We start from the raw sequence: 12067 nt of genomic DNA on the forward strand, positions 1-12067 counted from the left end.
CCACTTGGCAATGTTGGAGAATAAATAATAATCATGTTTACTGATGCTCTTCTAAACACTTTCCCTGTATTAGGTCATTTAGTCCTTATGAAATCCCTATGAGTTGATATTAACAATAATAATTATTATATCCATTTTGGAGATAATGAAACTGAAGCACAAGTTTATAACTTGTTCATTGGCAGAGCTAGGATTTGAACTCAGGCAGTCTGGCACCATGACTCCAACTCTATAACTACTGAGATATCTTGCTTCCTAGAAATGTTAGTGAATATGACTGAATTTCAATTTTGCTGTGTGCTTTTGCGGAAGTGGTAATCTTTACGTTCATAACTTACCACTGCCATAAACCTAAATAAAAAGCATAGACCTTGCAAGGGACTGAATATGTTGTTCTCCTCAAAAGCCTAATTGAATTTTTTAAAGCAAAATTTACTGGAAGTATTTTTATTAGACATAACCCACACATATTTTCACCTCCCCTTATATAAAAGAAATGTGAAGATGCTAACTTATTTAGGTTGAGCTAGTATGCCAGAGAGTGATTTAAAATGGAACATGTTTATGGGTCAGCTCTACATTTCCAGATCGGAAATTTAGCCAAATAATTATTTAGCATCTACTCTTTGCAAACACCATGCTAGAATCTGCACAGATGAAGAAGTCACTACTTTTGTTCCTAAAGGCCAAAAGGCCACTGGGTAACAAGAATATCTTTACATGAAAGCAAAATCTAAGTGCTATAAATAAAGGTGTCTTCAAAGGAATGAGCGATTTCTTCCAGCTGGAGAGGAACAAGAGTGCCTTCCTAAGATGTGGGTTTGAGATGGGCTCAGTGAGGCAGCAGACCTTTGTAAGGACGAAAACAATAGGTGAAGAAGCAGCAATTAAAAACGAAAGGGAGAATACAGCTGAGGCACAATTTGGTCTGTCTTTTTGGTCCTATTTCCCTCTTAGCACTATTGGGCTTTAGGCCACAGCTTGTGTTTCGCTCCAGCATTGATCCCTTTGATTTTCAGGCCTTAACAAAGGTGCCCATGGCTTTCAGTGTGTTCCGTTAATAAGGAAGATAATGAGAGATTCCGATGAACAGTCTTGCTCCAGACCTAGTAAAAAGTAGCTTTTGTTTGTTTTGTGTTTTGTTGTTTTCTACTTGGGGTCATGTTAGAGAACCTCTGGTATGCATTTGAGATATCCACAGCACTGAATTCCTACTGCTGTAGAAGCTGGCATGACTTGGTTCCCATGAGACCTCATAATATGAACATGCCTGTGCCTGTGTTGTGCATAGCCTTCAATTTTCTTTCAAGGAGAAAGTTTTCTTCCTGCCCCGCCCTTAGCAATTACCAAGAGATAAAGAGACACTACTTTTTGGTAGAACACCAAGACATTCTGGGGGCAGGGAGAAATGTGTTCACATTAATCATTGCTAGTAGGATAGTATAGCAGCCCAAAATGTGGATCCTGAAGCCAGACTTCCTGGGTTCATATCCTCACTCTACCATCTTCATGCTGGGTGATATGGGGTAGATTACTCAACTTCTCTGTTCCTTTCTTTTCTTGATCTGTAAACTAGGAAAAACAATGGTACTGCCGCAAGGAGTGAGTGTAAGGATTAAATGAGTAATTATACAGCATTTGGAAGAGATCCTGCAACAAAGTAAGCACCGACTGATAGATGTTAACATTTGTAAAATTACTATTCATTCAGTGTATGTGGCATACATCACACACAGGTATGTGAAAGATAGGGGTTTCATATCTATTAACTTACTCTTCAAAACACCCTGCAAATTGGAATCAGCCCCATTTTACTCATGAGAAAACTTTCTAGAGAGGTCAGACAACTTCGACAGGTCACTTTGTTCATACTAGCAGAGATGGGATACAGCCCAGATATTTCAGGCTGCAAATGCTATGTCCCAAGCGCCACACCATGCTGCCTCCCAAAACACTTTTTGGCTTAGGAAATGAAACCTGGACCTCTTGCATGGAAGGCAGGGATTCCTCTACCACTGCTCACCTCAGCTGAATAATTTGTGGTCACAAGGCCAAAGGGAAGATGGTCTCAGTGAAACTCAGGGAGCCATCCATCTGCCTCCCTCTTTCCCCTGACAACTGTCTAAGAAATCACCACTGGGCCATTTCCAATCCCCTGATTTGCCCACTCTGAAATAAGGTAAGCAAAAGTGTTTTATTAGGTTAGTGGTAACACATTGTTGCATTTCTTCCTCAATTCTATGATGTCGGTGAGAGGGGGCGATTCGATCTACTCCAAAGCAGTGAAATGACAGTGCTTCCTAGCAGTGAAGTATGATAACTGCTGACCCTACTATGTCATAAGCTTCTTTAAGTGCTTATACTTTTTTATCCTTTCCTGGAAGCCAGTCCAGTACACTATTCAATAAATTTTTAAGTAAAAATAAAATGCTTCCCTGAATGGCTAAGTTAGCACAGTCTACGAATTGTTGTGACCAGGAATCCTGAGGATCTGAAGATCATGTTCAGTGACATTTGAAGACATGCCGACAATTAAGTGCAGGCCTAAACTATGTCAATGTGACCATGTGCTGAGATGGAGGTAGCTCTGTCACACACCTGGGAAGCTGGGATTGTGTGTGTTTTAATGCCATCCCCTGACAGAGGAAACATCTTTTGGTGTTCCCCTCCTTCCTGGGGCAGCCTGGTTGGAGCCATGATTACAACCTGCTCCTCTTAGACATGCATTTGTCTTAGCCACTAAAATGGCCCAGTGACATAGACCAGAACAATGGTGTTTTCCTCCTGTTGCTGGTCTAGGTGCCTTTCCTCATGCAGTGGATGAGAAAGCCGAAGGCAACCTGAGCAAAGAGCATGGAGGTAGTAAGACGGGTCGCTTGGGGACCGGATGACGGAAGCCACACTGTGAATAAATATCTGGTAACAAACAATTTTCAAAAAATATTTCCGAAGGGCCACGCATGCATAAAAATGAGTTTATGTGGACCCATTGTAGTTAGTGCTGAACTGAATTGCCTCGGTAACCAGGAAGTAACTTACCATGCACGAGTCAACTGTTCCAGACTCGTAGCCAGCACATATCATCCGGGTGGTGATGGTCTTCATGTCAAAGTAGGACTGACACTGCTGCAGAGAAATAACACGGACTTCTCCCTCTTGCAGCTTAAAAGGCACTGGAGTTTTTAAAAAGAAGAAAAAATAAATGCATAAAAGGCCTAAGTGACTCAAAAATTAGGCTAGCCATATATAAAATGATTATATTTTTATACCCCAAAAAACATATACTTTATTCCAAATGTCATTTCAAAGACAAGGCTTGTTTGGAATCGGAATTTTCCAATTAGAAGTGTTAAGAGCAATCATCTAGTCAAACCTCTTTTTTTTTTCATTGAGAAAACAGAGGCACAGAGTGATTAAGTAACTTGGTTAGGTAACTTGGCTCATCTTTCTCCCTCTTATTATATATGCTGTAATAAAAACAACAGCCACTGCAATAAAATGAAAAATAATAAGTCCATGACTCGGCCCCAGATAGGAGGCTGCCAGCTCAGTGTCAGCTCAGCACATCAGCCCTATTCTGCTACCGGTCTCAACACCTGTTCACTGTGACAGAGGGAGGGCTGCCCTATCCTGGGTTTGAAGAATGTGCCTCACCATGTGCTATTGTAGCCCTTAGTTGAGGTAAGAACTTTTAACCCTAGAATATATGACAGAGATATTGAAATGAACAAAGCCATTCTTTAGTGTTAGCAGAGAGAATATGTGAATTCCAATTTGCTTCAAAGTTCTTGTAGAATAATAATGGATTTCTCAAAGCATGAAATTTTTGTTTTACCATTCTACAAAATTATACGCACTGTCCTTTTTTTATAGTGATGGTGGAGCAGTGCATATGGATAGGGTAATTTACTGGAAGAAAGAATCATGTTTGGAAAAATCGATGTGATGCAGACAGTGAAAGTTTTATGAGTTGTCAAAAGAATGAATGGTAATGAAAACCTTTGCTGACATGTATTGGGTACTAACACTTCCATTTAGCATTCTCTGAGCCTACCGTCTTTAATCTACAATAATCCTGTGACTTAGACAGTTGCTATTATTTTGTCTACTGTATAGAAAGCTAGAAAGTGGTACAATCAGGGTCAATCAGATCTTTTTCACTGAATTCAGACCCTTGCTCTTTATGCTATACTATATATGTGGTTTGTGAGATATTTACATTATTGCTCTGAATTGGTGTGGATATTGTGGGAACAATAAAAGTAGAGGCAACGGAAAGTATATACTGCTCTTATCTCACGTCACAGTACTAATTATAGCTTTTAGAAACCAAGATGTGCAGGAATGGCGATATCATATACAGTCAAAGTTCTTACATGGGAGCTTTTCAGAAGTCATTGACTTAACTTCTATTGAATTTTTCTTTCTCTCCTCAATTGATCATATGAAAATAAACTCAGCTCAAAATCTATCTGATTAAATTAAAAAAAAAAACTGTCCTTCAAATTGGCAGTTGTTAAGGTAGATAACAAACAGGACACCAACATGCATCACCATTCCTGAGAGCCATGGCAGTGCCCGTGATACAATCGGAGTGGCCGGGAATTATCCTTAAAGAAAAATGTCTCCTTGATTAAATTCCTACTCTAAACTTTTAATGAGTTAAGCAAAATGAGAGAGTCCATTCTGGGGGCTGGGAGTAATTACTACAAATTTTTAAATTTCTATGTTTTGTATGTTTAAATCATCTAGGGAGCCAAACAATTTTAATCACTTTAAATAGGCAAATAGCATATTGGTTTTCTTTCTAGAACTTACAAGTTGTGTTAAAGATGTTGACAAGACCAAATCATAATGCAGAATTGGAAATGTGACTGTGCAGCCTTACTGCAGGAATGCAACTGACTAACCGCTAGATAAAGGCTCCGAGTGCATTTGCCTGCAGATAGTGTAAAACATCAATGGAGACCACCCAAGCAGGGATGACTGACAGGTCTCATCCTACACAGCAACTCTAAAACACTGTTAGTGGATCCCTGGAGAAAGATTCTGAGGTGTTGAGAAGGATTTTTGAGGTCGCATCTGAGCTTGGCAGGTTAAGTGCCAGTGATAAAGTACGGACATCGACAATTTGCATAGAAAGGAGACTGTGATACACATACTTAGTATTTACCATTTGCGGCTATACTTTTAGAAGTGAAAATGAGAAATCATTGCCAAAAGCTAGGAAATAACCCAGTGTTTTTAGTTACAAGCTGAAAACAAGTGCTGCTGACGACCCTGGCTTACTTTTGTGGCCCATGTGCCCCCAGCCTGTGATGTAGCAGTATGTATCAGGTTCTAATGACTGCAGCATGCTGGGTAAGCAGACTGGCCGGACGTAGCTAGTTTCGGTGATGTCTTCTCCTAACTCCACTATGCTGATGTCATAGTCCACCACTGCTCGACTGTAGCGAGGGTGCAGGATGATGGTTTTCACGAGGCGCGTCTGTATGTATGATGATGGGTGGTCAAGATTGTTGATGCCAAACACCACTTTCCAGTCAGCAGCAGTCTCTCTCCTAAAATAATAATTCAAGAGCTGTTGGCATTTTAAACTCTCTAGAGAGAAACTTCAGCTACTTACGTATCTCGGATGCACTATAGCAGTAGCGGCAGGGGGGTTTACACAGAGTCAGGCACCACAGCTCTGGACACAATAAACATTCACTTTGATTTGCAATTTGCCATACTCATCTCTAGTTTTAGACATGAAAATGTCACATTTTCTTTTCTTTTCTTCGTTAAATCTCCACACTGGGACGCACTAGGTACCTGGAAAGGGCAGGTGGACGGTCGAGTGGCCAGGACGCGTCCCACTTCTGTGCCCTTGACGCCGAACCCACCCCGCGTTCTCCTGGGGGAAACAGAAACCTCGGTGCTGTGCCCATGATGCCCGCCCCTCCCCCACGCCGGCCACCCTCACCCGATCCCATGAAAATGGAACATTTTCACTTCATTAAGCTAGCCAAGTTTAGAGATTGTCTATTTACATCTTTTCATGAGCGCATAAAATTTCCCCTCCTTTCACCCTTTGCGATTTTGCTTTAATATCTTCTATTTAATATTTCTTCTTTTTAGGAAAAGAAAATTAATATTTATAACAACTGTGATAGACATCACTCTATTTTGCAAGTCTTACTCCAGAAATAGTATAGCTAAGTGGAGATCTGGAGGTAGTTTAAAGGTTATCAAATTTGTAATAAATATCATGCAACGGCATCATTGCTGTTCTATAAATCTTATGAACCTCTTACTTTTAATATTATGCTCTGCCCTTGGTGTTTCTAAAGAAGTTTCTGTAATACACACGGTGAATAGACTTTAGAATAGGGTGACCACAAAGTAAATACACAAAGGGGCTTGATGTACATCAATAAGTAGAGTGTGTCACACCAGGAACCCTGCCCACCTGAAGGGTTATCTGTCTCTCAGTTCCTGCTGATTGCTGTCATGTTAGAATGCCCAACAACCTGCCCTTCCTGCTGTTCAAAGAAAGCCAAAGTTCTGGATGAAATGTAAAATATCCACAGTTTTAAATGCTGGCTAAAATTTTTAAAATGTATACAAGCAAAATAGGTTAGCAGGCTGGTTTCTTCATTAGTGTAAGATCTCTACTTTTCAAGTTTATAACATATTTCTATACACATTATTTCAAATGGTCTTCTTGCCAACCATGAGATGTAAATAGGAATTCTAATTCCATTTTATAAATGAGAAAGCAGTGACTTGGAGCAAATGAGTGACTCACCTAAAGGCACCAAGTTTCTAAGTGATGGTAACAGACCAGAATGCTGGTCCTTTAAATCCCTTTCTTCTAAACTTCTTTGAAACAAAGAGAAGGCTCCACAGGCATCGACATAGGAATCAGGTGCTAACCACAGAAGGGAAAGGAAACCACTTAGGATGGGTGGAGACTGACTGGTGACGATAGGGCGGCAGCTTGCAGGACCGCATCTCCCAGATGTGATGGAGAGCTAGCCATCAGTGATGAAACTGCAGAAATTGAACAATTCTACTATCCCAGGGTTTAAAAAATCAAGAGAATAGGATAGTCAGATATATATCTTAGACCTTCAAGAATCAGATTTCAGACTGTTTTGGAAAAAAGACAGATATGATCATGCATCTTGAGACATATAAAGCAAGTACAGCTCAACAGAGATGGGAGAATTTCAGTGCCAGATTCTGATGCTCCCCTCACAAATGACTGCAGTAAGAAAATGAAGAATCAGCTAAAAAGTAAATGTGACTACATAAGGATCCCAGAGCTTTGAAACTGGGAAGTCTATCAGAAAAGAGTGGCATGGAACCATAGCAATTGTCAAAGTCTTAGTCATAGAGCGAGCAGGAGTTTGCTTAAAAAGTAGGAAAAATAAAAATAGCTTCTCAGCAAAATAATGTATAAAAACATGAAAAGAGGAAAATTTTTATCTGTGGCAAATAATATTAGTAGATAACTAAGACACAGCAGAACTATGTAAAATTTCCTTTACTTCCCATTTCTCTATTCAAGGAGAATGATCTTCAAGCAAAATCCAGAAGATTCATTTTCCAAGTGTTTAATGCTTTGAAATGTTGAACTCGTGTGTGGTCTAAGATATGAGAGGAGACAGTGAGAGATCACTGACCTTCTGTAGATGAATTAACATTTCTAGATCCAGATAAATTATAGACCTAACAACTGAAAGAACTACGGATGTGATTACTAAGAAACACTGAGAAGGGGCTGTTTAGTTAATTAGCAAATATTTATTGAGTGGCTGTTATATGCCATGCTAAAAGAAATGAAAACACAGGGCTGAGGAAGACAGAGCTCATGCCCTTATAGAGCTTTCATTCTACTGGGCTAGAATGAGTGTGTGTGTGTGTGTATTGAGCACTCTGAAGTGAAAAAAATAGGATAATGTAATAAAGAGATGACTGGTGGAGGGTTACTTTTGCTAAGATGGGTAGGTATGGCCTTTAACAAAAGCGAGACTTGAATGATGGGAAGGAGGCAATTTTGTAACTCTACTAAAATGTTCTAAACTGCAGAAGCAGCAAGTTCAAAGGTGATGAGGTAGGAATGAACATGGAGGATTTCAGGGACAGAAAGAAGGCTAGATGTTTGGAGCCCAGTGATTGATGGGAGAATAGAGGAAGGGACAGTCAAAGAGGTAGGACTAAATCTTAAAAGGCTATGATGAGAAGGTTTTATTTTTGTTATAAAGAAAAGCCATCATAGGGTTTTAAGCAGAAGGAGTAACATGGTCAGATTTTAGAAAGATCACTATCTCACTATGTAGACAAAAGACATTAAAGAAATAAGAATAGTCAAAAGACCAAACAGGAAACTGTTTTAATAGTTTTTATGAATTGGTTTGTCACATGTTGAAGTCCTAATCCCCAGTACGTCTCAATATGATCTTATTTGGAGATAAGGTCTTTACAGAGGTAACCAAAACTAAAACGAGGTCGTTAGGGTGGGTCCTAATCCAATATGACTGATGTCCTTGTAAAAGGAGAAATTTGGAGACGGACATACACACAAAGAGAATGCTATGTGAAGATGAAGGCAGAAATCAGAGTGATGCTTCTACAGGCCAAGAAATGCTAAAGATTGACAGTAAACCACCAGAATCTAGGTGAGATGCATTGTCATTGACAGCCCTCAGAAGGAACCAGCTTCACCAATACCTTGCTCTTCAGCTTCTAGCCTCCAGAACTATAAAACCAATAGCTTCTGTTGGTCAAGCTACCCAGCTTGTGGTACTTTATTATGGCAGCCCTAGGAAGTTAATATAATAATGAAGACTTGTTACAGTAGTGGCTTGGACTAGAATGATAGCATGAAAATGCTGAGAGGGGTTTGGGTCAGAACAATATTTTGGAAGATCCTACAGAATTTACTGCTAAAGTAAATGTAAGAAAAATTAAGGATGATTCCTAGGTTTGATGTATTAGCAAACCAGTGGATAATGATACCTTTTACTGAGATGGGAAAAGTTTGTGAACCACACAGTTATTTGATCAGTGGGAGAGGTAAGGAATCGAGTTTTGTTTTGACCATGCAAATGGTCAAATGTTTATTGCACATTCAAATGGACATCTCATCTAAATAGTTAAATATATATGTGTAAAGTTGGTAGGTGGGGGTGGTGGTTGGGGAAAAATCTGGTCTGGGTTAGAGATAGAAATTTGGAAGTCATGAACAAGTATTTGATATTCATATCTGATATCCAAATATGATATTCATCAATACTTGATATTCATATTTGTTCAAATATGAACAAGTATTTGAAACCATGTTTTAGTATATAGATAAGAAAGCCAAGAATTGGACCCACGTCTTAGTCAACTCATGCTGCTATTACAAATTACCATAGCCTGGGTGTCTTAAACCACAAAGATTTGTTACAGTTCTGAAGGCTGAAAGGCCTAGATCAGGGTGCTAGCATGGTCAGGTTCTGGTTTAGAGATGGCTGGTTTTTTGGTGTATCTTTATAAGGCAGAGGGGGCAGAGAGAGAGATGGAGAAAGAGGATCAGGGAGGAGGGAGAAGAGGAAGGAGGGGGAAAATGAAAGAGAGAGCAAGCACTAACTTTCTTATAGGGACTCTGATTCCATCATGCAGGTTCTGCTCTCATGTCTAATTACCCACTTCCAAACACCATCCTACTTGGGGTTAGAGTTTCAACATATGAATGGAGGGGTGGACACAAACCTGCAGTCTATCACAACTCTGGAACACTAAAACATTCAGTGACCTAAAAAAGGAGGAAAAGGAGAAAGGCTGTGAAATAAGAGAAAAACAATAATTTTTTGTTGTTGTTACTCTAAAAGAAATGTGAAAAAAAATATTTCAAGAAGGATGTAGTGACAATATACTGGGGAGAGTTCCAGTGAGCTGGAAATGAAAATTCACCTTCGGATTTGACAAAATAGAAGTAGTTAAAGACTTTGATAAATACCGTTTTTGTAGTGACCTTGATGAGAGCCCGGCTGGAGTAGGTTGAGGAGAAAATGAGAAGTGGAGAAGTGGAAAAGTGGAGACAGTGACTGTAGGAAACTTTTAGGAGTTCGACTGTGAATAGTAGTCAAATGGAGCAATAGTTGAAGAAGGTTGTGAAGTCAAGAGAAGGGGCATTAAATTAGTGACATTATAGCATGTTTGCTAAAGGTAATGATCCAGCAAAAAGGGAAAAATTAATGATGCAAAATTGAAGTGATGATTTTAGGAATAAAGTCATCGAAAAGATGAGAGGGGATATGATTGTTCTTAAATAGGATCAGAAATACATCTTCTACCATGACTCAAGGGAAAGTAAGGGATGTGGTCATAGATACAAGTAATTTGTTGGAACTGGGGATGAGATGAGGTGAAAGATATTATGGTGTCTGTTTTCTCCGTGAAGTATGAGGTGAAATCAGTGGAGAGTGAAAGAGATCAGAGGAGTGGGGAAAGGATGTCAAACAGATATCGCTGAGGGTAGAAAAGTGACTTCGCTACAGAAATATATTGGAAATGTCCCATATTGTTAGATGCTCATTTAAGATTCATAATCATACATTTGACATGTGCTCAGTTAGCAGACAGGTGTGTGTTATCCTTCAGAAGTGGTCAGTTGTTCAGATACAGGTGCAGAGCACATGGATAGGTAGTCCCTGCAAGACTAGAAGAAACAGTAACTACAAAGATTGAAAGGGGAAGAGGTCCTAGTTTCTGAAAGCTTCAGAAACTATGGGGATTGGCCCACAGTTTAGGCCAACAGCTGTCCACACTCTAGACCCAGACCTTTTGTACTAGAGAGGGGAGAAAGACAGAGAACACCTCTATAGGGGACAGAACAGTGGGGGGCATAGAGTCAGGTCAGAATCATCAAGGGCTTTTTACAACCACATTTGCTAACTCTCCAGTGATGCTGAAAAATAGCACCCCAGGGGAGTTATAGATCCAAAGTGGAGAATTCCCTTTCAGTGGACATTATTATTGATGAGAATGGATCAAATCCCTCAAATCGATGGAATGATAAAACAAATTGTGAATGACTGCCGTAGCTCGTAAGCACCTGGAAGATAAAGATGCAATCATGAAGACGCAACGTGGTCTCAGTAATGAAAAGTCAGACCAACCCTCTCACGTCCTTTTCTGAGTGTGTTAAAAGACTGTTAGAGCAAGACAGATGGGTGAGCACGATGATTTTGTTCTGTGAAGAATGAGAGAGAAAGCTGTCCAGAAATAAGTGAAAAGATTTTTGAGTAATATTAAAGGTCCAAGCAATGGCACCAATCAGCATTTTGGGTAATATTCTCCTTTGGTTCTGAAGAGCATGAATATGCAGTTAGAAAATGTGGTATTCACATCGACTCTTTGTTGGAGGTCTGTCTGATATGTATAAAAGAAAGGTCTAGGGACAAAGAAGTTGAAGGTCCCGGTGAGAGGACTGAAGTGACAAGGCCAAAGCACTAAGTTAGCTGGAGGAAGAAAGGAGACTGATGGACTGAGATAATAGGGGGAGAAGTGTAGACAGGCAACCAAAGTCTTGATAGAGTGAAGTCTATGGTAGAAATCAAGATAAGGGTGCCTTGGCAGGGTTAGGGATTACGGTCATAAAGTAGGATGATAGTTTTTCATACAGGTTCCCTGGAGAGAAATTACTACTTGTGTGCCAGCCTAGGAAGTTCATCCTTCAGTCTTTCAAAGGTGAGAGAAGGCAGGAAAATTGCTTGTTATATTGCCCCTTAACGTTAGTCTTTCTTCCTTAGAACTATTGAAGTTGAATTGTTATTAAGGCATGTAGGACTTGATCAGCTTAGTATCTTGTTTTTCATTTTCATTTGGGATTTTTAAATACCTCTCTATGGAAGAGTAAAACAAATTTGTCTTTTTCCACCAATATAATTAAAAGAGACAGGCTCAAGAGGAACTACACTGGGTTTTGCCAAAGTATGGGATCAGGATATAAAGTAAATCCCATTAATTGTAGAAATTCATAGCTCCAGCAGAAAGTAAGGCTTATAATTTAGAAATTCTCAGAAGCTTGAAG

General features: G+C 39.6%; 1 protein-coding gene across 1 annotated transcript in view; it reads right to left on the reverse strand.

The window, feature by feature from the left end:
- CORIN (corin, serine peptidase) overlaps positions 1-12067 on the reverse strand; it is a 201746-nt gene that overhangs the window by 1989 nt on the left and 187690 nt on the right. The window contains exons 23-24 of the mRNA XM_039845302.1: positions 5290-5561; positions 3040-3173 (exon numbers count right to left, since the gene is read on the reverse strand). Of these exons, the coding sequence (XP_039701236.1) occupies positions 3040-3173; positions 5290-5561 (406 nt within the window). The remainder of the gene's footprint in view (positions 1-3039; positions 3174-5289; positions 5562-12067) is intronic.

This window comes from Pteropus medius, unplaced genomic scaffold (genome assembly GCF_902729225.1).
Source record: "Pteropus medius unplaced genomic scaffold, Ma_sr-lr_union100, whole genome shotgun sequence".
NCBI lineage: Eukaryota > Metazoa > Chordata > Mammalia > Chiroptera > Pteropodidae > Pteropus > Pteropus medius.